The following is a 27687-nucleotide window of genomic DNA, read 5'->3' on the forward strand; positions in this document are numbered from 1 at the left end:
TCAAATAAATTGAGCTCAGAGTGTCACGTGTAGTTTGGGGCGCATGTTATCATCGCGGCAGGGTATCTATGATGAAATTTATTGTGAAATTTAAAATATGAATCTCCCTTATTTTTTCGTACTTTATTCTTTTTCCTACATGTCCCACAAACGCATCGCCAACCACAGTGCCGCTGCTGTTAATTAGTGGTTACTACCCAGCGGCCATACAACGCGCGCTCTTTATACCTGTATTCGGACACCACTGATTTTCACAAGCATAGTGTAGGGGAGCAGACGCATCAACGCCAAGGAGCTCAATAAAATTAAAAAAAAAAAAAGTGGGTGAGCTCCAATTGACAGCCTCTCCATATTAATACCATTCCTTTTCAGTGCGTGGCGGTATTAATAACCTGGGGTTGTTTGACAACAGTCAAAACCAAGACGAAGAAAAAGAAGACGGTGAACCCATTACAACAATTTTTTTAGTGATCGCGCGTTTCCACTCAATACTACGTCAAACAGGTTGCCATTTTGAATGTGGCAAAGTATAGCAATGGACAAAATGTGGCCCATTCGTGAATTATTCGTTGCAGATCGTTATTCCCCATCCTCCTCACTTTTTGCAATCCCCATGAACGCATCCGTAGCGGAAACAAGTCGGGGACCACTGCTTTCCCGGAACAGTTCTTGCTCAATGATGGCGGACGTGCTTGAATGTGATTTCTAGCTCTGTATATTTGGTGTCTATGATTTCAGTAAACGGTAACAACAAACGTCGAAGTGGGTGCAGTGATATGGCCGATTTGTCTTTATATTTAACTAATATTAACGTTTCGTTGGGACGAACTATGGAAGGTAATAAGGTAAGTCCGTGCTAAGTGTAGTGATGTGGTTTTCTCGTTTGTGAACAGATGACAATTTAATGCCCTAGTAAAGTTGTTGTGATTCACTTCCTTAGCTCTTGGTAACTGACCGTTTTAACTTGTGCTTTTGGAACCATAAAAAGTATTTGTCGACCACACAACTTATTGCAATTGCCACTAGTAGCTATAGCGCACATTAATAGGGTTTGCGCATGTGCTTAAGAGTGCAGACGAGATAGAAGACTTCGAGAGAGTGGAGATGGGTAACGCAGGGGAGAGGCAGGGAAGGGTGAAGCTTCCCCGCAGGACCATCTACTTTGCTAGTGGCGAGACAATGGAGGAGTACAGTACTGATGAAGAGGAAGAAGAGCCAGTGGAGAAAAAGGTGGCTACTGTGGATGCGGTAAGTCGACATCAGTGGTTTTGTCATTTCAATCATGTAGTTTGATACAACCACTGATATGTGTGGATTTCCAGATAGATTATCTCTCGTATCATAAATTCATTGTATATCATAGACGTTACCTTTTTAGTTATCTCCATGGGTGTGAAAGTTAGAAAATAAACACTTTACTTAAAGACTGTCCACCGTATTTGTGTTTTAGTCCAAACTGACCTGGGGACCATACTTCTGGTTCCACATGTGGAGAATGGCCACCTCAACCATCTCTGGTAACACGCCACTCAAGTTTTATAGACTATACTGGAGCGTAGATGAAAGCCTGATCATAAAAACACCCAAGCCTGGCTACATTTTCTGAAAATAAACTTCAGATTCCTCCAAAGCTTGTGAGAAATTGTGTTATGCTCTGAGATAACCAAGTTTGGAACTTTTACGCCGTACTTGGTGTTTGGCTTCAGCAAAACATGGTGGTGGCAAGCATCATGCATTGAGGCTGTTTCTCTGAAACTGAGGCCTTAGTTCAGGAGTGTCAAACTTGTTTTTGTCATGGGCCACATTGTAGTTATAGTTTCTGTCAGTGGGCTGGAATGAGTGTGAATCAAATAAATTAGAAGTGTGTTCGTCACACACTTTGCTAGTTAAGAGGCTGGTGAAAACTGTTAAAAAGAAAGATTGGGAAGAAAAACAATGTTTGTGCTTTTTTCCCCAAAAAATTTTAAAAGTTGAAGACCTTCAAGTTTGGTATTTTAGCCAGAAAGTTGAAGTCAAATCAACATTTCACGGGCCTCATAAAATTATGTCACAGGTTGGATCTGGCCCCCAGGCCTTGAGTTTGCACCTGTGATGTATGGCAAGGTTTTTTTTTTTTTTTTTAATGACCACAAGTATGACAGTCTTTTTGTTTTTTTTTCATGACCATGTTATCTGGTAAGGCATTTTCCCTCTTTTTTTCTTAAACTGTGTAGTCTTTTTGTCTTTTTAAATTGGTAATGAAAAAATGCATATTGTTTCTCCTCAAAATTTGTAAAAATTAAAAACAATTTGGAAATTCGGTGTTTTAACCACATACAATTATGTGGCGGGCTGGATCTGGCCCCCGGGCTTCGAATTTGACACCTTTGACGTATGGCAAGGTGTTTTTTTTTTTGTTTTTTTTTTTTAAATGACCATAAGTAATGTAGATTTTTGTTGTTGTTGTTGTTGTTTTCATCACCCTTGTAAGGCATTTTTTTCTCCTTTTTTTGACCATGTAGTCTTTTTTTTTATTGGTAATAAAAAGTGCTTGTTGTTTCCCCCCCCCAAAATTATTTAAAAGTTGAAGACAACTTGCAAATTTGGTATTTTAGCCAGAAACTCACAATTAGCATTTAGCGGGCCACATAAAATGATGTGGCGGGCCGGATCTGGCCCCCGGGCCTCGAGGTTGACATCGATGCCTTAGTCAAATTGGAGGGAAGAGTGAACAGTTCCAAATGGTTAGTGCTAGTATAAAACCATAATCTCCTGATAGAAAGCCAAAGATGATGATGATCTATATCTTTTAATGTGACAAATTGACACAAATTTACTGTATTTGTGTGTGTGTGTGCTACAGTGTGTGACTACATGGGGGAGAAACTTGCCTCTCTTTTTGGCATTACCGCTCCTAAATACCAGTACGCCATAGACGAGTACTACCGTTTGAAGAAAGAGGTAGGTGAACTTGGCACATTGGACTTATTTTGGTGTGAGTAGCATCACAGTGATTTCCAGTGTTTTACCCTCTGGAACGTCATCTTGCAGCAGGAGGAAGAAGAGGAAGAGAATCGTCTGGCTGATGAAGCAGAGCGTCAATTTGCAGAGCAGCAGAGGAGCGAGAGGATTGAAAGGAACAATCCTGCTCCGCCTACCATTGAGCAGCCCGAGGCATTAGAAACTTCCTTTGTCAATGTTACCTTTGACCAAGAGCCTGAAAAAGATCTCAACACTCCAAACAACAACACAGTGCCTTGTCCTCTCCCCTCTTGACAACACAAAACTCCTTACTTGCAACTAGAATGAATGCTAATTTACAATACTTAATTGTAATAATTACCATAATAATAATGGGTTTCTTTTAAACTGGACTCAAAAACTGTTAGAACAAAGATGACTACATCGGCATCAGTGATTTGTCTCAAGTGTGATATTTTTAAATGTACAGTATTTATCAACTGAACAAGTTCATTTATCAGTCACTATTCGTTAGTTAATCCTTTACAGATCGCACTCTACTATGGAAATCTCAGTGCCTATATGCTTTCTATGCATCTTGACTAAATGATGTCATCCATCGATCTACAGGCTTTCAATTTATCCATCAGATTTATACATTCCAAAAATAAAAATAATACAGCTACTAATATTATGTCTATCATTGTGTGGTGTGTGTGTGTGTGTGTGTGGGGGGGGGGGGGGGGGGGGGATACCATTGAGGATACCATATGAAAGATTGGATTCCATTCCTTACATGGAAAAAGAAAGTAAGGCAAGAATTCTCGTCCATGACACTGAAAGAGTTAAACTCATTTGAACTTTTCGACACATGCTATCATGTGCTTCAAATCATACTTAAATAAAAGGAAGCAAATGATTACACTGGTTTAATTTTTATTTTTTATTGTTTTGCTCTGGGCGAGGATGTGAATAGGTACGTTGTGCTAATTCTGATGTGGTGAATTCAAATTTCTGAGCGGTTTTGAGCCATCACCTCTCGGTATACTTTTTGCTTTTACATGATGTTTTTTTTTTTCAAGTACGTATATATATTGCATATATGTAAATTCAAAATTTAATGTGTTCTTTACTTCTGTTACACACGCATATTCCCAAAAAAAAAGAAAACGTAAATCAGAACACTAGTTGAAAAGAGGTGAGGGTTTTTTTTTTTTTTTTAATGAGCTTTCAAGATGTCACCCAACACAGTTGGGATCCACTAGCCTCGGTATTTACTTTCTATCTTAGTAATATCTTGGTGGAAACTAAGTTAACCAGGTTTCACTGCTCAAAGCGGGTTGCTAAGAGCTCTGACTGCTGCTTAGATAGAACGAACTAACTGGCAAGGTCATTCGGAGCTTTCTGTGTGATCCAGTAGGGTTTGTTGCTACTTGCTCCATAGTAAACAAAAACATTGTATTCAGAAGACATGAACTTATCAGATTCTACCCCTGAAGACATTTTTTTTATCTGATGAAGGAAGAATATCTTTGCCCCTTTCCTGATTTCTGTGTTTTTTGCATGTTCATCAAGCTCAAATGTTCTCTTTTTGACTCATTAGTCCATCGAATGTTTTTCCACAAGTCTTGAGGATGATCAAGGCTAGTATGAGATGAGCCTTTGTGTTCTTTTGTGACAGCAGTGGTTGACAACCTCACTCCCTTGAGTGCCATTTTTGGCCAGAGTCTTTCTTACAGTGGAGTTGTGAACACTGACCTTTGTTAACTTCCTGGATGAGTCACGTCACACTGGTTATTTGTTGTTGGTCCACTTCTTCTCTTTGCCACTGTTCAGAGGTTTCTCCATTTGTGGATGATGGCTCTGACAGTGTTTCAATTGAGGCTCACAGTCTTGGACATGGATTTGACAGAGAGATTTGACCATTTTAATCACATTTTTTCATATTTCTTCTGGAATTTCTTGATGATGTTTTTGTTCTTGGATCCAGAAGCTTGATTCACTTTGTCTAACAAATTCTACAGTATAACTCTACAAGGAAACCTGTATGTGCAAAAAAAAATCCCCAGTGTGAAAAAAAATGCATGCATTGAAGCGTTTCCCTCTTTCTTACTTCTTCATACAAGGAAAAAGCCCCCCTGTTGCATAATACGCAATGTTTTTTTTTTGGTTTTTTTTTTTTTGTTTGTTTGTTTTTTTGCAGGAAAAGCCTACTTTGGCACTACTTTTGGCACAGGTTTTGCAGCACCGTATACTCGGAGGGGCTTTCCCCCGCAGTCAGACGTTATGCTCCCATACTATAGGTGGCAGTAAATGGACTCTACAGCATTCAAACAACACTACTCTATCCTCGTGGATTCAAATGATCAGACTCCTCTTCTCTCCCCACGTGGTGCTTGCCAGGTGTTTGCGCTATCACGGTATTCCTTTTCAGACAAATCATGAAGGTGTTTGTGCCAGCGAACTTCCATAAATAATAGTTCGTCCGTGATATTGTCTGTTCGTAAAGAAATTCCGTGAGATACGGAAAATCTGCTCCATGTGGACTATGTGTTGAGGGGTATGGTTGTCGAAATAACATCATTTTGACACTTGCAGCCGTGCGGATCTTAAACCAAGTCAACACTTGAAGATAGGATAAAAGTAATAAAGATGAACGATAGATGAAGCAAAGAGAAAGACATTATGCCAGAAATTGATGTAAGTATGAAAATTAATGCTTATTGTAGATGTTTCACTCTGTTCTGAATTTTAAGCCTACGAGTGGACGGTTAAAGCATTTAGTTGTTTACTTGAACTTTTATCATAACTCCACTTGTATTATAACTCCATCAAGCACGTTACAGTCTCTCATACGTTTCGACATTCTAATCCGCCCCCCTGGCAACATCAACTCAGTTAAAAATCCTATTCTTACAGTAGATTTGGCAATTTCTTTCTGTTTTCTTTTTTTTTAATTTTGGATGGTTTTGTTTTGAATTTCAGTCTGATTGTAGATTGCACGTTTTTTATGTTTATGTCCAAGACATAGATTTGCTATAGTGAAAAGTCCCCTGTTGTGAAAAATGTCTGCCTGCAAACATGACTTTACAGTTGTGTTCGCTGTCAAAAAGACGTATGCGTGTTTCATCATTTGTGTCCGTTGCTTTCAAAAAGATGTACACGTGTTTCACCATTCGTATCGGTGTTTGAGAACGAGACACTGCTACTATTAAGGTTATGGAACATGACAATCAGGTTTGTGTCTAGCCTGTGAAATTGAACTGTCTGTATATGAAAATTTGTTTGATGAAATCTTTGAGAGTCAAGAGGGCAAATACTCTTTCACAACACTGGATGTGCCACAGCTCCTAAAGTGCTGATGAGAAATTATGACTCCCATCATTTAACTTGCTCATCCCTGCACTACAAAATAATAATAATTCCATCTTAATGTAATTTCTCACATGTAAATAGTATTCATTCAACATCATGGTTGATTTCAGCTTTGATGATTTTGCGATTCACTTTTTTGTGAATACAGTTTAAAAGGTCTTTAATTTATTTAACTTGCATTTTGCTGTCGCTAGGTCTGCCAGTGGAAGTTTGATCATTATCAAAAAGCACAAGCACAGGCATTGGGGCTTTTCTTACCGTCACACAAAATATACTGAACCTGAAAAATAATTACAATTTTGGAGTACATTGTCATAAAAAGACTGCAGCATTGACATGAAGGGCATTTATTTCAGAAAATTCGGAAAGCATGCGTGCTTTGACACGGTGAATTTGCGGGATCAGAGCACATTTTGGGTGCTGAGGAGTGCAACCATTCCACACAGTGGTCCCCAACCTCCACGCCGTTGGCCATTTAGTACATGCGTTTTGTTTTTTTCTTCAAAAGGCGGGATGATTCCAAGATTGAGAATCAGCATGGTGTGGCATTGCGCATTTAAGTCCAGCTTTTCCTTCTCTACTATGGTTCGCAAGTTGAAGGCAGAAAGTAAGTCATAAATAAACAATGACCAAACATCCATCTAAAAACCACAACTGATGGGCAGCCAGGACTTTGTATGATTATCTTTAGAAGATTAAGCTATTTGACAAGAGTTTTACATAACAACAATGTTGTTAAATCATTTAAACAAATAATACCCAAGTGATAATGTGGAAAGCATGAAAAAAACAGCCGGGTTTGCACAGCCCACACATGTAGCATTAAGCCCCATTCATACAAAAGGTTGGAGGCCACTCCATTTTGTTTAGGAGTCATCATTGCTGGCTAAGCTGCTGCCGTCGCCGTCATTGGCAACAGGCGCCTCTCTGTTCTCGTATGTCCAAAAGCCATTGAGGTCAATCAAAATGCTGGTGACCGTGTCACCCTGACAACTGTTCACCAAGTCCTGGAGTGTGATCTTGTACGGGTCTTTAGGCTTCACCATGTCAAAGATCTCATCCTGGACAGACAGCATTGTTAGGAATGTCTTGCTTGACACGAGCAAAACATATGGCTTGTGTGTGAGACTTTACCTTGACGTCCTGGAATGAGACTGGAGCTTGACAGTGCACTTTCATCTGATCCTGGATGGCCTACCAACAAAACCAACCACAATTTACTACCCCAAATACTTATTTAATATATGACCAGTGTTGCAAGTTACCTTGAAAAAGTAACTTAGTTACTTGAGGTATTACTTTCTTGAAAAAATAAAGCAGTAACTTGTAATGATTCTCATCATCAGCTCAATTAAACGATTGCATTTGATTTTTACCCTGAAGAAATAGTTGAGGGAGAAGACATTGAGGTATCCTTGATTGTCCATGTCTAGTAGCTTAAATATATACTGCAGTGCTGCTGGCTCCTTCTTGTTTTCCAAGGCCAACACAAAGTCTAAATAAGTCTTGTAATCCTGGTAAAAAATACAATAAACGAATAATTTAATAACCAAAAACATTTGAAAAATTCCAAATACAAACATTTGAAGTTTATCACACCCAAAACAGTTATAGCATAGTATCATGGCAAATGCAACCCACGATCATTCTAATCCAAGATTTTATTTGCGTGACCACGTTGATTTTTTCCCACGTTTGAAATAAATAAACTAAACTAAAACTAAGATCAAATTTTTACTGATCTACTGTACATTTTTAGTGCTCTATTTGTCAAACAAATGCATTATGGCCAAAGTTTTCTACAGTCTGAAAAGAGATCATTTACTTAAACTAATGCAAGGGTTGGTTGTGCTTGGACCTAATACAACCAACCCTTGCATTCGTGTACATACTAAATTGCACGAGCATCTAGTGCAACTCAGTATGTACACTATTCAAACAAAGGGTAGTATTTTCCGAAGGTTGGGCTTTAATGCGTGCTAATGGCAATTAAATGGTGCAAAAAAAATGTACCATTTCTCCGTCATAAGTGAGGCACTCCTGAAACACTCTCTCAAGGAAGACTGACGTGAGCGTTGCTGTGCCGTAGCGTGACAGCTCCTCCTTGCTCAACATGCCATTGTGGTCCTTATCCAGGTTGAGGTACTGCCCTGTCAAACCAAGACGTGAATTATGGTTAAGACGACAAAAGCCATCGTGTGGAGTGGAGCTGATAAGCATTATTAAAATCTAAACTTTCTTGTTTCTAAAGGTCACACGTAATTACCAGAGGTGGGCAACTTACATTTTTTTGCTGATCGTACATGCGTCAGAGCCCCGCCCCCTTTCAGTCATCGTCGGTGCGCCATTTTATCAGGCCAGACAAATTTGTAATTGTCAGTTCTTTAGTGTATTTTTTCACAACCTTTCACCACCACTAGAGAGCGACATTAGAGGGGTTTTTTTGTGGTCCGTCATTCGTCAGGTTTGCACTTTCGACACACTGAACTCATACTAATTATTTTTTCTGTTTTTGTACTTACACTTAAAGTTAACACAATGTCTGTATTTCGACAGTTACACTACAATTGAAACACAACACATTAATATGAGATGTTTGCAATGACGGACGAAATTAGCAATTACGTCATTTTTAATGCATCATTTTTTTTTAGCATTCCCGAGATTCGTCGGTCCTTCAGCAAAACAGGCATCCTTTGGCAATGGACTGACAGACAGTCCGTCAGTTTTGACAAAGTGCCCACCTCTGGTAATTACATATGTTCATACAAAAACCAAACACTGGACCTAACTATTTTGAGCGATCACGAACATGCAGATGCTCACTCACCGTAAACTCTGAGAGCTGAAGGTGCCGAGAACCAGTTGGACTCCTGACTCTCTTTAGACAACTCCGCATCTCTTAACTCAAAAAAACAAAAGGACAGACAGATGTAAACCAGAAATGATGAGAAAGAAAGAGTTACATGAAAAAGTATTGAGAATTACCACGGTTAAAAAAATCTTCGACATCAAAACCAAATACAGTCTACTTCATCTACTGCAGTCAACTCAATTTTATTTAAAAAAAAATGCTGCAAATAAAGTACTGTACATAGAGTAAAATCTCAGCCAGCATAAGTACAAAGAAATAAATTACATACACTTGTCAAAAATAATTATATAAAAAGAAATACCTCTAACAAATCATCCAGAAAACTGCAGGCCAAGATGTCCTGGATTTTAATCTTTCCTGGAAAGAAAAATACTGGATTGTTATTGCATCAACATATTGTTTATATAATGTTTGTGTCGCAGAGGACTCAAAAGACAGGACGTCTCTTTTGCTTTGCTTGTTCTAAACGAGAACATCGACTTTTTTGAAGACAGATGCGTTGTTTGGCCAGAGGAGAACTGTGTATTTGCACCCGACTGATCTTCCCAAGCTACCCGGATGTCTGTTACAGTAAATAAAATTGAATTTTGCAACATAAATTTGTATTCTAAGAAGTGAAAGTGCAAATGATAAAGACTTAATATAAAGAGTAGCTCAAGGTGAAGTTTAACTGTGTGCATGGGTGGAGATTTCTTTTATTTTCGTATATGGACGCAGGTATGAAGGGGCTATATGGATGCAGGTATGAAGGGGCGTTCGCGCCAATATGGAAGTGAACACTGCAAAAATTATCTCTGGCCAATCAAAGCATTTCCATTCAGAACAGGAGAGGCACATGGTATATATAGGAGATGTCTTCATGGTATGACGGATTTAAAGAGCTGCAAGATCTTTACCGAAGGATAGTTAGTAGTTGTGAGGTGGAAAAATTATTTTTTCCATTTAAATTATTCAAATTTTATAGAATGACAATTAATTCAATTAAAAATGGTTCACACTCAGTTCCTGATGACATATTTTAGCCTATACATATTTGTCTCACCTGTACGCAGTGGATCAAGGAAAAAGAAAAACTTCCGCACAGCAGTACAGACATAAAAGGAGTAAAAAGACTTCTCCAGTCCATCCAGCTGAGGTAGCGTTGGGATCAACTCCAAGATATAGTTCTCTAGATCCTATAAAAGATAAATATTAATCGTTTTGTATTCCAACTAGGCTTTATCATCATGGATTAGGGTAGCAAGCCACACAGTCAATCCAATGGACAATTTAGAGTCTTCAATAAACCACATGTGCATGTTTTTGGAACGTGAACTTGGAAGAACATGCGAGGTGCCGGGCTTCATTGCATGAGTGGGCGCCTGCAAAGCATGTGGCGAGGCTTGTTTTGGAATAGGGGCTGGGATTGAGCAAGTCCCAAGCCTCGGTGCCCAGCTGTACCACGTGACGGATTTGGGAAGTGGTTCAGAATTTGGTGCAATGCTTGTGGACCATATCAACCGCTCAGGCTTAGAAAATAAAACTTGGGGCTTTGTGGAGACTCATTTGAGAATCAGTTACTTGAGCGTTAGTTTGGTTAGCGTTTGTTTTAAGAATTTTGATGACAAAGATAGATTACTAAAGGGTCTAACCAGCAAGGAAGGAAAAAAACTTTCTCTTGTCCTTTGATTACACAACCATATTCAGTGCCCTCCTCAAAGTCCCACAAACATTTTGTTAATGTCCTATTATCAGAGGCTTTGTGAACAAGGGAATAAAAGTGGAAATACTTACAGATTCTCTGAGGTAGCCTTGTCCCGCCACATCGTAGAGACTCAGACCAATTCGGGTTTGATGCAGCCATACTGTAAACATGGGTTTTTACATTTTTCTAATGTTTAGGGGGTTCTCCAAAAGCCCTACAGCCAACTACACCAGTACAATGCCACACATTTCAAATACTGATGCATGGGGTGTCACAGGGATGGCATGCAGCATGTCAGCCATTACAGAGAAAGTCATACCTTTCCTCATGACATAATTGAAGAACTGCATGATAGAGATCCTGCCATAGGGGTCACTGTGGAGGAGTTTGGCATACACTCTGGCTGTGAAGAATTTTCTAATGGGGAAGAAAAGGGGAAGATGGGCGGAGTTTATTATTAAATCCATCCATCCATTTTCTATAACTCCAGTGAAAAATCACAATAGACAACCAGGTAAAAAAAATGAATTTGAAACACTTGAGAAAGATATAACATATGCTTCAACAGGTCAAACATTAGCGTTGTGGTTTATATAACCCTTTCACAGCAGTAATTCAGTAAAAAAAATAAACAGACTTTATTAAATCGTTTATTTAAACAGTTAGCTGGAAAATGCCTCTCCATTAAAGAAAAATAAATAAATAAAACCCTAAACGGACTTCCTCAGAACTTTGCAAAGTCTTGCGTAATGGCCGAAGAAGGACTCCATAAAAATTTGGTGAGGATCTGGGTGTAGGTGTACTTTACACATTTCTTTTCAGTATTTGATCCACGGTAGCAACAATCCATCCCCAAACATTTATGAAGTACTGTACTGTATGTGTGTGTAGTTAAAGGAAATGGATTCTTTACTGGAATTACATTTACATTTAAATGTGTTCACTGGCCATTTATGCGATTGGTTGCTCCGGTACTTCTTAGTTTCCACACTAGTAGGAGTTCTCACACTTTGGTTTAAGATGGTGATTGCAAAGATTGTGTGCCATGAAACTTTTTTCGTCTAAAATATCTTGATATTATAAATGCTGAATAACTGTTGCACTCAGCAACAAAATATACATGCTGTATCAAAAGGTAGTGATCAAATAAATGAACAATGTACTTTTTCATGATTCTTGGGTCAGCTGAGCTCTATTTTCTTGCCCTTACTTGCACTTGGGTCCAGCCATGTCGCCCACTTGCAGGTAAGCTTCGTAATTGATCATGGCCTCTTCAGTATTCATTGGAGGCACTTGGTGCTTCTCGAGCAGAAACCACATATTCTACAGACATAGGAAGATGAACAGATGAATAAAAATGGGTATGACTGTTTTTTTTTTTTATCGATGTTAAGACAGTGTATGCAGTCATTTTGAGTATTTTCTGAAATACTGGCTGTCTTGCTTTTTATGACGGTCTAACTCTAACGCATGCGTTGAGCACAGAACACATCACATATAGAATCAAAATATATACAGTAATTTCAAATGCTTTTCTAAGCAACGTGTATGTGTGCTACCTGGAGTTCTTCGTGATCCAACAGTTCTCTGCTCTTCTTCTGAAGGAAAACTGCTCGAGATTCCTCTCTCAATTTTTGGAGTAAAACTTCATCCTCCGCTGGTAGCTGTCAAATAAACATCAATCTCCGTTTTAGAATAGTGCACCGATCTGTACTTGTGTGTGCGCGCGATTTTTAAGAAAAAGCTAAAATAATTTAAAAAAAAAAACCCGATATCTTAAGTTTGCTGCCCACTACTCAGAATTCTTTAATATAGCTAACGAACATCAATGAGTGTAACTACAATACCCTAAAGTAGAATCGAGGAATGGTCTTGTAGGATTTGTTTTTGTCACTTCCGCCCTTCCATTCAGAATAGTATTTGCTAAACAGGTTCATTTCTTCAGATTTCTTTTCCTCTGGGCTTCTTTCATCTAAACGGCAACAAAAAGAGTTGAGAAAAATGCAACTAACGTTTATAGAAATGTCACTAGCATAAACTAGCGTTTAAAATATCACTTACCCCGTTTTGAGTTTTCTAGCCACCTTCTTAAAATATCCGACCAATCAGTATGTTTTTCTTTGGCCATGTTTACCTCCAGTGATTGTAAAACTACATTCAGACTGTTTTAAACAAGTTACCAGTACCAAAAACAATTACAATAGGACAGCGAATTCAAAACTTGTATTCACATTTGTCGACAGACTGCTTCCAATGTAGCTTCCTAATACTTTTTAAATGTTTCAAAATAAACATAAATCTTTAAAGAAATGGCGAGTAAACGGCAATAGATGATTTCTTGTTTTGAAATTATTCGTAAACTGACAAAGTTCCGGTTAGTGAGCCGTCCTGTCGCATGTTGCATACGTCACATATGCGACGAAGCTTACTGTTTAAAGTACAGAAGTTGAGTGTTTTCCGATTGTAGCAGAGATTTCACGTGTAAGTCGTTATTACTTATGTTTAAATGCGACAAATTTATCTGTCTTGTCTCGTTTACAGTTTATTTACTGATTTGTGCTGTTTTATGTAGAGCTATGTGAAGGAATCGGTATACGTACACTTTGCTTACAGAATGAATAATTGTAAGTTTTGAAATTTGAAGCCCAGTGTTCATATTCTAACCAGTGCGTAAGCGCGAAATTGGCCATGGGGTCTAGTGTGATGTTATGCCTTAAACCGTGTCTTCGATTTGCATTACCATTTATTAGTCAAGGCTATTTAGCATCGCTTGCGATACCTCACACAGCACACATTCAGTGCTCCAGAGAATGGAGCTCCATCCCCGAATTGAGCAAACGCAGCAGAACACTGACGAATGTGCAAGGCAATTCGAAAAATGGCACCATTAGACAAAGAGCAGATGAGTCGTGGGACAGTGTGGCAAATGAAGGTAGCAAGAACCTTACTCTCCGGAAAAACCCTCCCATCCCAAAATCCGTGTTCGCTGCTGGGACTGCAAAAAGGACAGCAACGATGCTGAAGAGAAAAGCGGGGTTTTCCCCTGAGGAGAATCATCGTGAGCAGCCTGCAATAAGGGAAGGTAGGGCAAATTCTACTTTGAAGACTCATTTAAGCTTAACTTTGCTTCGCTCTTGCTCTTAGACATTTTTTGTAAATAAAGAAAAACGCATGTGTAGGTGCTATTCAGTTTTTGAGAATACAGTCTAAGAAAACTAAAAGTGTGTTATGTGTTTTGTAAGAAGTTGCACACAACTCATCCAGACTGATATGTTTCACAGAAAAGCTCCAACCTCCTGACCAGCCACTCTCTGTTGAGGAATGGAAGAAACTGAAGGAGTCCCTAGGAAGTCCAGAACGATTCGATATTGACATGTTGTCTACACTGTTGACCACTGGGGCAGAGTTGGATATTGCCAAGTAAGAGGTTTCTATGTGGAATCGAAACTCTTGCATTTTTTTAAATGTCCATCTTAGTGATTAATTTCCAAACTTTTTGTATGTTCTGTTTTGCTGTAGGTCCCTCCTGTCATTTGTTGCCACAGATACAGGAACGCTTTCCTATAAACTCCTATTGCGTTATCTGACACTTTGTGTGAATGGTAATCATGACGAAGAAGTATTTGATGTCTACGATATTATGCGAGAGAGTTACCCCACTTTGGATACTGGAGCTTATAGTCTCTTTATTAAGTCTTTTAGCCGCACTGTGAGATGGCAAGAAGCTCTTAGCGTCCTACAAGACCTTAAGAAGGTAAACAGTCTTCCAATTGTTAAGTAGCAGTTTGCTGCAGATTTTTAGTCGTTTGATTTCCTTATCGCTCCAGGTTGTTACCCCATCAACTCGAAATTATGGCAACATAATTGCCGCAGCCATGCTAAATGGTGATCCAAGCACCGCCTGGTCTCTTTATGAGGAACTCCTAGCAAAAGGTCTGAACCCACAGCAAGAAACTTGGATCTCCCTGTTTAAGAATGTGAGTCTCAAAGAAGAAACGACCATGTTGTTGAGCGAGCTGCAAGAGAGGCTGCAGGGAATTCTGCTCTACATGAGGAACAACCAGGTTTATCCAAACCTCAGTCTGGCAAGCAACATCAAGACCTGGTTTGAAAGGTACAATAGGGCGATGAATATGAGTGTTTAGGTAGGAGATGTATGTGCTTAGTAAGCTGTTGGACAAAATTAATGGACTGCCACCTGCTGACACCTAAAATTGACGTCCAGCATCCACTGGCTCAACTTGCGAGTGTCAGTGCTCACCTGTTTTCAGAGTTTAGTCATATGTTTACAGCAAGACTACAGCAGGTGGCAGTACAGGACAAAATGGCAGTTCTCTGAGCTGGCTCAAAAGGGAAGTTAATTTTTCAGTTTAATTCCTATTCCACAATAACAGAACATATCACAAAGAAAATGTTTTACCTGCCTTCCACTTTATTGCCAACTAATCACAACGTTATTTGTTTTCATGTTATTTTTACATGTTGTGCATTAATCTGGGATTTCCAGCCCAAAGCACTACTTGCTTTTCTGCTTGAATATCCCATCTGTCCATTACCTAAACCTCATCCTCACAGACATGCTGGAACCTGTCACAGCTGTCTTTGGACAGTAGGCAGGGTGCACCCTGAACTCATCGGCAGCCAATTGCATGACACACAAAAGACAAAAAAACAAACAAACACGCCTAAGAACAATTTAGAGCAGGGGTGTCAAACTCATTTTTATTGTGGGTCACGTTGTACTTATAGTTTCTGAGGGCCGGAATACATTTTAGGAGTGTTTGTCACACACTTCCGTAGTTTTGAAATCAGAGGTTGGTAAAAACTGTTCAAAAGGCAGCTTGGGTACATTTTTTTTTTTTGTGCAAAACAACTTGCAAGTTCGGTATTTTCGCCAGAAACTTGAAGTCAAATCAGCATTTCGCAGGCCACATAAAATGATGGGGCAGCCTGGATCTGGCCCCCAGGCCTTTCATTTGACAACTGTGATTTATAATGTGTAATATACCTATCATGCATGTTTTTGGAATGTGGGAGGAAATTGGAGCACCCAGAGAAAACCTATGCTGGCACGGAGAGAACATGAAAACCACAGTGTTTAGGCGAACGTGCTGAACAACTTTCTCAAAAACGTGAATATTTACCTAAAATTTAACAAATGTACAGAATACATTTTTGCACAGCTCTAGTAAGATAATTCTGACACTTAGATAAATTGTAGATTAAAAAAGAAAAAACATTGGGTGCCTCCGACTTTTATATGCTGATTTTAAGTGTCAGTTTTTCGCTCAGTAAAGCAAATTGAGTAGAAATCATTAAATAAAGTGAGGACAGGCAGACTCCTCCTGTCCATCTACATTTAAAGAAAAATTCTTATGAACCCAATGAATTCTATCTCATTTTGACTCGATTATGCTCAGGTCTAATGGTCTCCTCCCTGTTTTCAGTATTCCACAAGAGAAGTGGAGAGGAACTTGGAGCAGCGTCTCGCCAAGGTAACTACATCGCTTTAAGAGGAGAAAAAAAACAACATAAGAACTGATGGTCACCATTTTCTTGTTGTATTTTTATTGATCTAAAGGAAAACAACTTAGCTAGTGTATATTTATTGGTATTGATGTAGGGGCCTGTGCAAGAGTTGTGGAGCAAAGTTAGAATCCATTCAGCTGACTTCTGAGGAGTACCAACAGCTGAGAGAGAGAGTAATGACTGACATCATCCAGGGACGTGATGTTTTCAACAAGACCACACCAGAGGTCAGCTACCTATATTCTTCATGGCTGTGGGAATTTTTATAATAAAATTTTTATAATTTCAGCAGACTGAGGCATAGTCTACTCATAGTCATGGTTCTTGCAAATGGATGGTAAATGTCCCCAGTTTGCTCTGTCTGCTATATGTGTCTGAGTTTGTTCTTTTTTAATTAGCAAAAGTCTAAAAATCTCTGGTCAAAGTAGAAATTTGCAAAATTGTCAGGATCCGTGTTTGCGGTAGCAATCATAAACCAAAGATTTACATCATCAACAGTGGTGTAGTGGTCGCTTAAAAGTGGGGATACAGTAATCCCTCGTTTTGCGCGGTTAATTGGGACCGGAATGCCCCCGCGATAAGTAAAACCCCTGAAGTAGCACACCCACTTTTCACATTAAAAAAAAATCGTAATCATGTTTGATCATATACAGATTTGACTTTAATTCAACTCCCAGGCCGCTGCAAATATGACCGCAGCTGCGCGAGACTCCAAAGGAAAGAGGGAACTTACTGTACAATGTATAAGGTTTAATCTTTTAAGATTTAAGTACTTATGTGTACTGCATTAGTTCCACGTCCGAAAAGGGCCCGTGGTAAGTGTATTTAAAGTTATCTCGTCTGTCTGGCATGCAAGAAACCTTCACAGCGTGTCGTTCCGCAATACAGTAAAGTAATTAAAAAAAGAAATCAGTGGTCGTGAATCCGCGTAATGAAAAAAAATATCCGCAATTTATGAATCCGCGATGGTCAAACTGCAAAGTAGCGAGATTTCACTGAACTCCAAATTTCACACTTTTTTTTTTTTTTAGTAAAGAAAAAAAGACAGTTATAGAACTTAGTTTTAGAATAAGACAACTCTAACTACAAATCTGTCATTTCTATAAACTATTATAAAATTATCATGACATTATCATGGGCATCGAAGGAGGTTAGAGGTGGTTGTATACGCTGTATAGTGCCGTATACCCTCCACTGCACCACTGGTCATCACTCTAACTCTGTTTCCTGCCAAAACTGGTAAATGGTAAATGGACTTTCACTTATATAGCGCTTTTCTACCTTGGGTACTTAAAGCATGCTGGCGCTGTTGACATTAAAGGGACAATGTGTAAGATTTAGACCGTTTTTCATTACGGACAGCAGGAGGTCCTGCATTTACCATTGTCCATAGCTATAGCAGCCATGGCAGCCTCCGGAGAAGTGCCACCCCCCCATGTAATATAATTTAATGATAACTAGACCTACGATTATATTTAAAACATACTGTTGGTCACTACGAACACATTTATTTACACGTTTTTAAAGTTTACAATCATTTAATTTAATCCTTTTTAATAAACAACGATCTAAATCTTAAACAGTGTCCCTTTAAGAGACTGAAGTTCTGGTTGGACAGAATTTGAAAACACTACTGCCGCCTAGTGGCTTGGCATGTTTGTAAGTGAATATAACTGCACATTGCAGATTCATGTAGCAACCATTTTTTTATTCCAATTATCAAAGCCATGTGGATGGAGTTTTTATTTTTTTAAACTCGAACATTCAAGCGTTTTCAAGATTCAAGAACATGCAGGCACAGACTAGTGACGTCTGTAAACTTGGCTTGATGCAAAAAAAAAAAGGATTGAATGAATAGATGGATTTGGCGCGTTTTCTTCCATGTGCATGGACAGACTTTATTAGATGTTCTATAATTACTTTTTGTAAATCATCCCAAAAAATAAAGGAATGCAATTTGGAAGTTTCGTGATAGTCATGCTTTATCAATAGTATAGCATTTGTTTTATCGTCTCTTTTTGTCTTAGCTTCCTTTTGTTCACAGATTCATTTCCGACTAAAGGATTTGTTTGTTAGTTTTTGGTTTTGTTTTCTTTCCTTGGTGGCGATCAAGAAATTCTCTTACCTTGCTTAGAGTTTCGGCTGGTTTGGGGAACTTCATTTTGAAATTTTCCACCTGCCAATAAGCTGTTTTCGACATGTCACACCTGGAAGCGTTGACAGCTCTGACGTCTGACGTTTGGAGTGACACCAGAAAAAAAAAAAAAAATACCATCACTGCTGCTTGTTGAGATTGTGGGTCTTGTTTTCATTACGTGTAACACGTGCTTTATTGTCTTGATAACAGACCACTGACTTGATCATTGACATATGTTTAACTTATTTTCTCAAACACAGTCTTCAGTTACAGTATATTGAACCTCTTATCAAATTATTTTTTTGCAAAGTTCGTCAACTTAAATTCACCTAAGAAGCCCATTTCACAACCCAGCAAGGATGTGATGTGTATGACACAGGCACTAATATATACATATATATATATATATATATATATATATATATATATATATATATATATATATATATATATATATATATATATATATTACCACAACCTGTCATCACCTTATCTTGTGGAAAGATGGAATTCTTTCTCTTTCTTGCATTATGTACAACTGCAGTAGTTCTATTGTCTGGGCCTTTTGTTGTTTTGCCCGTCATAATGTGCTCCATTTTCAGTGGGAAACAGATCTGAACTGATGGCAGGGCAGCCTAGTACTGTACACTAATACTGTTCTACAAAGCCACATTTTTGTATTATGCAGAATGTGACCTGGCATGGTTTTGCTTGTATATGTAAGAAAGAGTCGATGCTTGGATGGCCATGATACATCCACCAAACGAAAAATGTAATTTATGTTCTGCATAGAAATGCTGAACAGTGTGACACTTTTTATGACCTCAGAGCACAAAATAATGTATGCAAGTACAAATGTATTCAGTGCTGTGTGTATGAACACGTGTGTTGCAAGATGTCATATTACCCACAGCAGCACAATGAGCTGGTCTCACATATCAGCCGTGGAAAGTCCCTGGATAATTACACTGGGAGTAGACTGACTGTCTCTCATCCCTCCTCCTCTGTCCTTACTACTTCCCTTTTTAGTTGATATATTTATGCCCAAGCAATAAGATATGTTATGGACTTAACTATGCATGCACCAAACTAAAAGTTGCGAGATTAATTTTAATGTGTGCTCAGTAGTTCTTCAACATAACTGCATTTTTTCAGCTCCCAGTCCAATACATCAAGTTTTCACTTTTTTTAGGCCACGTTTTAATTGTATTTGCGTATGTGAGAGTGTGCACAGCTTGACGTCCAGGGGAATTCACAGAAGTCTATTTCCACATCGCTGCAATCTAAAAGTGAAAACACACACAATGTTCCCATGCTGGAGCATAACACAATGTTCCTGCTTGCCACAAAGCTGGACCTCAGTGTTGGCAACGGAATTAGACACGCAGGTGCCCGACAGGGTGTCTGGCAGTGTTTGAAGTTAAAATACAATCCATTTCTTCTTTGGTTACCACAGACTTCCCTCTTCCTTCAGCAGCAGCTCAACCATTCACTGGAATTGAAGGCAAATGCTAGTTTTATTTAGAGGGTGTATGAGATCCGCCCAAAGTTCCTAAAGGTTATGGATATTGTGGGGCTGTCCTGGTTGACATGCCTTCACAACATCGTGTGGACATCGGGGAGAGTGCCTCTGGATTGGCAGACTGGGATGGTGGGCCCCCTTCTTAAAGAGGGGCGACCGGTGTGTATGTTCCATCTATAGAGGGATCACACTCCTCAGCCTCCCAGGAAGGACTATTTAGGGGTGCTGCAACCCGATTGTTTGTTAGGTGTCTGAAAAGGTTTGATTTTGATGAGTACACAAGACGAACAATTTGCTGCCCCCAGTGAACTACTTGAATTCTTTCCCCCTATGGCTCAGCTTCCTGTGCGCATGTGAAGTCTCTATTGTTTTAATAACAGTTTTGTAGTTTCCACATAGTAAAAGAATGGATAATGGGAAAGACAGTCACAATGATTAAGTGAAATACAACAACAACAAAATATATAAAATAACTTTGTGGGGGTTTGGTGTTTGGGGGGCCAGGGAAGAACATAGCACGCAGTCTCGCGACTATGGTCTAGAGCACAGGTGTCGAACTCCAGTCCTCGAGGGCCGGTATCCTACATGTTTTCAAACGTTTTCCCTCAAAAACACCTGATTCAAATGATTGGGATCATTTTGAAGCTCCCGCGGAGCTTGCTAATGAGCTAATTATTTGAATCAGGTGTGTTGGGGAAAGAAAACCGGAAAACATGCAGGATGCCGGCCCCCGAGGCCTGGAATTGCCCACCCCTGGTCTAGAGAGCCACTATCCTGCATGTGTTTGAGGTCTCCATAACACACCTGATATAAATGATCAGGATAATTATCAGCTTTCTGTAGAGCTTGCTGATGAGATCATTATTTGAATCAGGTGCAGTATCTAGATGTAGTAGAGAAAACATCAAAAATATACAGGTATGTGGCTCTCTTGAGTTTTCCTACCCTCGATGTGGATGAACGTACAGCTAGAGTTCCTTTGTTAATGGAAATCTTTGTTCCGCCAAAAGTTCAGAATGTTTCACGAACCAGGAAGTAATGTGTGTGTGTGTGTGTTTTGTTTTTTTTCCCCCACTTGATAACTAGTCTGCAGACTACTGAATGGGCTCTATGAATTCTAGTTATACATAATTATTATAACAATATAGGCTGCATACATTTATAAATGCTCAATGTGACAGTAGCGCAACTTACAACAAAATATAAAGACCAAAACTGCTCAGCTCAACCTTGAGGCTAATTTTAAAACATGTCATATTTTTTAGCTTTAAAAGTAAAGGGGAACTTGTTCCAGTGAGTAGCTGCCCTATGAATCTCATTTTTTTTGTTTGCTGTCTTGTGAAATTGTCATGCCTATCATGGACTAAGATAGTCTTAGAGTATAAAATTTGAGGCTTCTTATGATGATAAATATTATAAAAGAACACAAGAAAATTCATAAGCAGCCTACTATCTACCATTATCCATGACAAGGACTGATACATAAGGCACACTCTGGTACTCTATCGTTACATTGTATGCAGCCTATATGCGTGTGGGTGTGTGTAAGTGCATGTGTGTTACACACAAAGTATATTATCTATCACATGATGAATGTATTTATGTCTCTCCTTAGGAGTTGGAAAGGTTCAAGACATTTGTGAGGATGAAACCAGCCTTTGATGTAGTTGTGGATGGTCTTAACGTGGCAAATGTCAACAAGGACAAAAGCAAGCAGTCAGAGATGGTAAGGACACGTATACAAAGAATTTCATGCATATGTATCTGTTTTATGATGGGCTCACACTTAATGAGTTTTTATATTCTGAGATTAAAGACTGCAAGTTTTAAGGACGTTTGAAGTCTTACTGGCATCTCAGCACACTCCCTTCATCTCAATTGTTCAAGTGAATGATTGTAGTCTCCAACTTTATTGATCTAAGTTTTCCGAGTCTTGGCCTTAAGATGATATCAAACATGTTTGATCAAATCTTGGGAGGGAGGATGAACAGCTCCTTGCAAAGACTCGAGTCCTATTGTATAAGGCGAAGATCCTTTGGAAAGACTCGATTCATTTGTGAATGTCACATTATTAGTTTTAACGCAACCATGATGTGTAGTGGGTTTGATGAAGACTATCGATGACATCACTGATAATGACAACATTACAATTATGTGTACAGTATTTGTATATACTTATTGTTTGTTTGTTTCTTAAACCAGAGCAATGCCAACATTCCGCTGAGTTCTCTCCATGTTGTTGTTTACACTAGGGTATCTGTAGCCAAACACTTGTACTTGTCAAGTTTAGTTGTCTAGCCCTGAATCACCACAGTTTCAAAGGACTTCACAGGTAAAGAGAAATCAAAGATAGCATTACACAGAAAATCACAAATACACAACAGCACAAAACACCCAGAAGAGGAAGGAAAAACTCAAAAACCCCATATGGGGAAAATAAGAAATCTTCACAAGGGACAGCAACTAGACGGGCCCGCTTCCTAGCTCAACAGCTTGCACTAGAGGCCAAGTCCCAAAAACAACACATTGTGTCATACTAAGAAGTACGTAAGTGTCCAGTGTGAAGATGCCATGACTCCAGAAGATGCCATCTGGTAAGATCCTCCTCATAATTTGGTCCAGTGGATCAATCTAAACAAAAGCGCCTGAGCGGAGGTCATCTCAAAACATTGGCGTGCGAACAGAAAAAGATCCAGCAGACTTCTTTGGACTTCTCCGAGTGTGTGACACTTTTTTTTTTTTTTTTTTTCTTAAATATACCTGTCCATTTTGTTGGTTTCTACCAAGAGCACGAGGGACGGAAGTTTGTGTGCATGTGCACACACACATGATGGTAATTAGTGACCTTGCAAAATTCACAGCCTTTGTAAATTCTCAGTCTGAGACGAGGATAAGACTACAAACAGTCTTTAGATGTGAGCTAGAGGGAAATGATGGCCCTCCAAGAGCCTTACCTAATTTTTTTCAAAATCTTCTAATGTGCACAAGGAATACGCGTCACATAAGCAGTTTTGCCATTTTCAGAGATACCGTCTTACTAGGGGCTTTTTTTGCAGGTTGCACAATGACTAATGCATTATATGAATGTGTGGGAGGCGCCTTTCATAACAAACTGTTTTAAACACCAACTTTGCTGCCCACATCTGCCTGTTCAATTTTGTGAGTGGTGTATACAGTATTTTATATTTCATAGATTGATGTTAAGGGCAAATATGAAGCTCCATATCAGAATTGTCTTCTCAAATCATTTAATGCAGTGTCCACATTAGAAGACTTTGAGATGATTTAGGGAAAAAAAAAACCCTTTGTAAGTACTAGGGTTGCAGGCTTGCTGGACCCTGCAAGCTGGAATTGATCTCAGAACTCTAAACTGTTAAGTGGACGTGCTAACCACTTGATCATTGTGGCGCCTAAGCCTTTTTACTTGCTTAAAATAGACTTTTTGCAATGTATGACTTTGATAATTGCCTGATGAGCCCAGCACAATGTGCACGTTTTTGGAATGTTGTGAGAAGCCAGTGCAAATGGAGAAAAATAAAGTTGAAAACAGGACCTCCGGAAACACTACTCTCAACTGTTGGTCCGTGGCCCGGTACCGGTATGTGGATCAACTGGTATCAGGCCACATGACCTGCACCTAAAATAATTAACTACAGTATTTCCATTTCATGTAAATGCTAAATGGGCTTTCACTTATATAGCGCTTTTCTACCTTGGGTACTCAAAGCGCTTCACACTAACTAGTCATTTACTTACTGATGACGTAGTATCAGGAGCAATCAGGGGTTCAGTGTCTTGCTCATGGACACTCCCACATGGTCACGATGGTCGGGAGATTGAACCCACAGCCTCCCGGCTGGGAGACGACCACTCTACCACCGAGCCATGGCATGTATTACCCTTCTCGAAAAGCTATTTTATTTTGAAAACTGTTTTGATTCTCTTGGATTCCTTTCGATCACTTGGCCGCCAAAAATTTTACTCACAAATAAGTTAAATGAGTAAGAGACAGGTGACGAGCTTACAACTTTGAAAAAAAGAAAGCTTACAACAGGCAATAGCAGAAGTCTTACTTTAAATAATGACTTTTCACGCTACTTTGTCCAAAAAGGACTCCCAAACTGACAAGGAATTAATTCTTTACTTTTTTGTTACCAAACCAGATGAACTCGCAAATGGCCGTAGCCCCAAAAGTATTTTCGGGACTCCCAACTTCCCATCTGTGTGAAGAGACAAACAAAATGAGGGCTCCCATTAGTTTGGCCCTAATTCAAATTGTCAATCGTTGTTTACCGCTCTCCGGTACACAATAAAAATCTCAAGTGTTGACTGGTCCGTGGTGATAAAAAGGTTGGTGACCACAGCTATAAATCATTCAGCTAAATATCCTTTTCATGTAGCTTTTCATGTTCACTGTCTGGCATCTCAATTTCTCAATCCATGTATCGTACAATATGGCTTTAAAAACTATTGGTTGGACACATCTTAATTGACCTGGTGTAAAGAATCGAAATGATCTTTATTGGCTAAATTTGGGAAGAATTCACAAGGAATTTGTCATCGGTCATTGTAGCTAAACCATTATTCCGATTTTTGCCTCCAGCTTAGGTCCTAGCATTGGTTTCATATTTGGTGAGGAAGTTGCCATCTGTAGTCAACGTTTATGGCATTAGTACTGTTTAACAATGTTTGATATGTAAAACTTAAGTAATGGAGAGACTATACCTGTGGTGTTAAATATACGACCCTAGGGCTAGATCCGGCCCACAAAAAGGTTTCATCTGGGCCGCAAGATGATTTGGTGAAGTTATAATGAAATGAATAAGCATGGCCTATTAATGCACCATTCAAAATCAATCCACATAAATTCTCATGACTGGATCCCTGCTGGACTCGCTGCAGTTTGGCTACTGAGCAAACAAGTCAATGAATGACGCGGGGAAATTGTTTGTGTACTCTATACTGGAACTCCCCTCCTCCAAGTTCTTAACATTATACTGACAAATCATCCCCGTTCAAAGTTACATTTATTCATCCTTTTTTTTTTTTTTTTGCTATTTCTCGTCCTCATCCTGTTTACCCATGGCCCTAATTACGGCTTTGGGCAAGAGACAGGGCACAGTTTGGACTGGTTGCCAGCCAATCGCTGTTCAATTAACACGCATACAACGCAGTCAGTTCTCATCAGGTTTTGTGCATCTGTTTTAGTTGCTGGCTGTGGTGTCGGAGCTCCAACTACAGGGCCTTACTGTTCTGGTGCTGGGAAGGAAACACATGCTGCGGCCCTCTAGATTTTGGAGCAGACACAACATGAACCTTATCCAGCAAAAAGCTCATTGCTTTTTCACTGACAACATGTAAGGAATACAGAAAATGATACAAATGATACACTTTTTTAAACTGTTTGATTAAAAAAATATATATATATATGTACTCATTCCATCAGTTCTGAAGATGACCCCTTTTTGCTGTATGCGACATTGCATTCGGGTAACCATTGTCGCTTTGTGAGTAAAGACCTGATGAGGGACCATAAAGCTTGCTTGCCGGACGAAGCGACCAGGCGACTCTTCTTCAAATGGCAGAGGGGGCATCAGCTAGTAATCCATGGACACATCGCGGCAGGGAGGAAGGTCGGATTTCGGGTAAGGAGAAGGAACCAACACATGAGAAAAAAGATACAGTACTTATTGTAAATGTGATTGCATGTGCAGAGTATTCCCAGCTGTGACACCATTGTACAGACTTCGGGAGACACCTGGCACATTCCCTATGACGACTCAGAAGACCGGAGCACATATGAAGTACCGCAGAAATGGCTATGCCTGACCAGGAATTCCTGAAAACGTGCACATTTGAAAATGGACTAACAAAAAACAAAACAAACAAAAAAAAACAAATCTTGTAACCATCATTGCCCTGCAACTGGCTTCCATCCAGTTCCATCCAGTGTGCCCCCAGCCATAGTTACTATAGTTGACATTGGCTTCGGTTAAGAAAAATCATTTATGGTTTTAAATTTTCATTTATAGCCTGTGTGTATATTTATGATTTTCATCAAGACACTGCTGCAGTCTAGCACAATTTGCAAATAAAGTGTACATCAATTTGACCCATAGGTTGGGCCTTCCATTCGGCAAAGAACTTCTGGAGAAGATGCATATATATATATTTGTATATGGTGCACATTTTTGTTGGCCTAAAAATGCATTTTTCAGTAGGAACCTTTGTTTCCCTATGTTTTCATGTCTTCTCTGAGAAGAAGATATGACCAACTTGGTCAACATAGAACGTATAATAAAAATTATACAATCATTTTAAGACATCCTGCTGTCAGTGGCTAATATGTCAGCATTAGCTAGCCGTAGTTACCATTAACTGCAACTTTGTAGAGCACAACTCCTGCCCTTATTGGTCGATGTTGCACAGTGAGCCAATCACACGTCTTGTAGGAGCCTGTGAGCTGATTGACTGATTGCCCTGCCAGTCAGTTGAGGATAGTACTCGGAGCAATCTCCGAGTGTGTGACACGCAAGTGAGAACCGTGACAGAGGGAGAATGACGAGAAAGAAAGAGAGCGTTGGAAAGCTTTTATCTAGAGTGCTTTTGTAATAAATTGACATTTCAAGTGTAAACTCTGCTTGTTATCTTGTTTGGTCAGTTACGGGCTCCCCTCTAGTTCAACATCTTGAGAGGCATTACTCCGAGGAAAACTCCGGCCTTCAGAGTTCCCGGACTACAGCCAAGGGATGGAAACGGGAAGGGATAACAGTATAAGGTTTAATCATTCAAGATTCAAGTAAATCCCTCTCCGGGTTGGGGATGCGGTCCTGCCCAAAGTGGAGGAGTTCAAGTATCTTGGGGTCTTGTTCACAAGTGGGGGTAGGATGGAACAGGAAAACGACAGTCGGATTGGAGCAGCGTCTGCTGTGATGAGGACACTGTACCGGTCTGTCGTGGTGAAGAAACAGCTGAGCCGACAGGCAAAGCTCTCGATTTACCGGTTGATCAACGTTCCTGCCCTCACGTTTGGTTACGTGCTGGGGGTCGTGACCCAAAGAGCGAGATCCCGGATATAAGCGGCAGAAATTAGTTTCCTCCGCAGGGTGTCCAGCCTCTTCCTGACAGATAGGGTAAGAAGTTAGGTCATCCGGGAGGGACTCAACCGCTGCTCATCAGCAGAGGTGACTTGGGTACCTGGTTGGGATGCCTTCCTCGGGAGGCCTTCCGGGCATGTCCCTCCGGAAGGAGGACACGCTGGAGAGACTGCCTCTCGGCTGGCCCGGGAACACCTGGGGATTCTCCCGGAGGATATAGATGAAGTGGCCGGAGGAGAGGGAAGTCTGCTCAAGCTGCTGCCCCCGTGACCAGACCTCGGATAAAGTGGTAGCCGGTGGATGGATTAAGTAAACATTTGTACTGCCGTGATCTTTCGCTCAAATATGTAAAGTATAATTATGTTTCACATTTAAAAAAAAAAATCTGGTACCTACGTACACATTCATGAAAATTTCTGGGGGGAATGTGTGCGTGTGTGTATATGTGTATGTATATGTACACACACACACACACACACTCACCCTTCAGTGTGCCTCTTTAACCAAATTTACCATCTAGAGGCGCAG

At 39.7% G+C, this 27687-nt stretch overlaps 3 protein-coding genes across 4 annotated transcripts; 2 read left to right on the forward strand and 1 right to left on the reverse strand.

Moving 5' to 3' along the window:
• The first annotated feature begins 702 nt into the window (after positions 1 to 702).
• Positions 703 to 3629, forward strand: fam177a1a (family with sequence similarity 177 member A1a). Its single transcript, XM_088433239.1, has 5 exons — positions 703 to 845; positions 1069 to 1248; positions 1451 to 1517; positions 2843 to 2940; positions 3031 to 3629. The coding sequence occupies exons 1-5, from the start codon at positions 729 to 731 to the stop codon at positions 3253 to 3255; spliced, it is 687 nt and encodes a 228-aa protein (XP_088289365.1). The 5' UTR covers positions 703 to 728; the 3' UTR covers positions 3256 to 3629.
• A 3017-nt stretch (positions 3630 to 6646) lies between these two features.
• ppp2r3c (protein phosphatase 2, regulatory subunit B'', gamma) lies at positions 6647 to 13128 on the reverse strand. The gene is made up of 13 exons (XM_088433895.1): positions 12936 to 13128; positions 12722 to 12846; positions 12434 to 12538; positions 12085 to 12197; positions 11194 to 11291; positions 10964 to 11034; positions 10233 to 10365; positions 9492 to 9547; positions 9146 to 9221; positions 8329 to 8465; positions 7692 to 7829; positions 7450 to 7509; positions 6647 to 7376 (listed from the first exon to the last, which is right to left on the reverse strand). The coding sequence occupies exons 1-13, from the start codon at positions 13000 to 13002 to the stop codon at positions 7182 to 7184; spliced, it is 1374 nt and encodes a 457-aa protein (XP_088290021.1). The 5' UTR covers positions 13003 to 13128; the 3' UTR covers positions 6647 to 7181.
• A 165-nt stretch (positions 13129 to 13293) lies between these two features.
• prorp (protein only RNase P catalytic subunit) lies at positions 13294 to 26387 on the forward strand. 2 transcript variants are annotated; one of them, XM_088433894.1, is made up of 11 exons: positions 13314 to 13355; positions 13663 to 13956; positions 14156 to 14294; positions 14394 to 14628; positions 14702 to 14988; positions 16322 to 16369; positions 16498 to 16630; positions 21678 to 21788; positions 25271 to 25419; positions 25509 to 25707; positions 25777 to 26387. In XM_088433894.1, the coding sequence occupies exons 2-11, from the start codon at positions 13890 to 13892 to the stop codon at positions 25903 to 25905; spliced, it is 1497 nt and encodes a 498-aa protein (XP_088290020.1). In that variant the 5' UTR covers positions 13314 to 13355; positions 13663 to 13889; the 3' UTR covers positions 25906 to 26387. The 2 variants fall into 2 exon arrangements, with proteins under 2 accessions (XP_088290019.1, XP_088290020.1); XM_088433893.1 differs by having other exon boundaries at positions 13294 to 13956.
• Positions 26388 to 27687: the final 1300 nt, after the last annotated feature.

Source organism: Hippichthys cyanospilos, chromosome 14, assembly GCF_059441005.1.
Source record: "Hippichthys cyanospilos isolate Australia breed blue-spotted pipefish chromosome 14, RoL_Hcya_1.0, whole genome shotgun sequence".
Taxonomy (NCBI): Eukaryota; Metazoa; Chordata; class Actinopteri; order Syngnathiformes; family Syngnathidae; genus Hippichthys; species Hippichthys cyanospilos.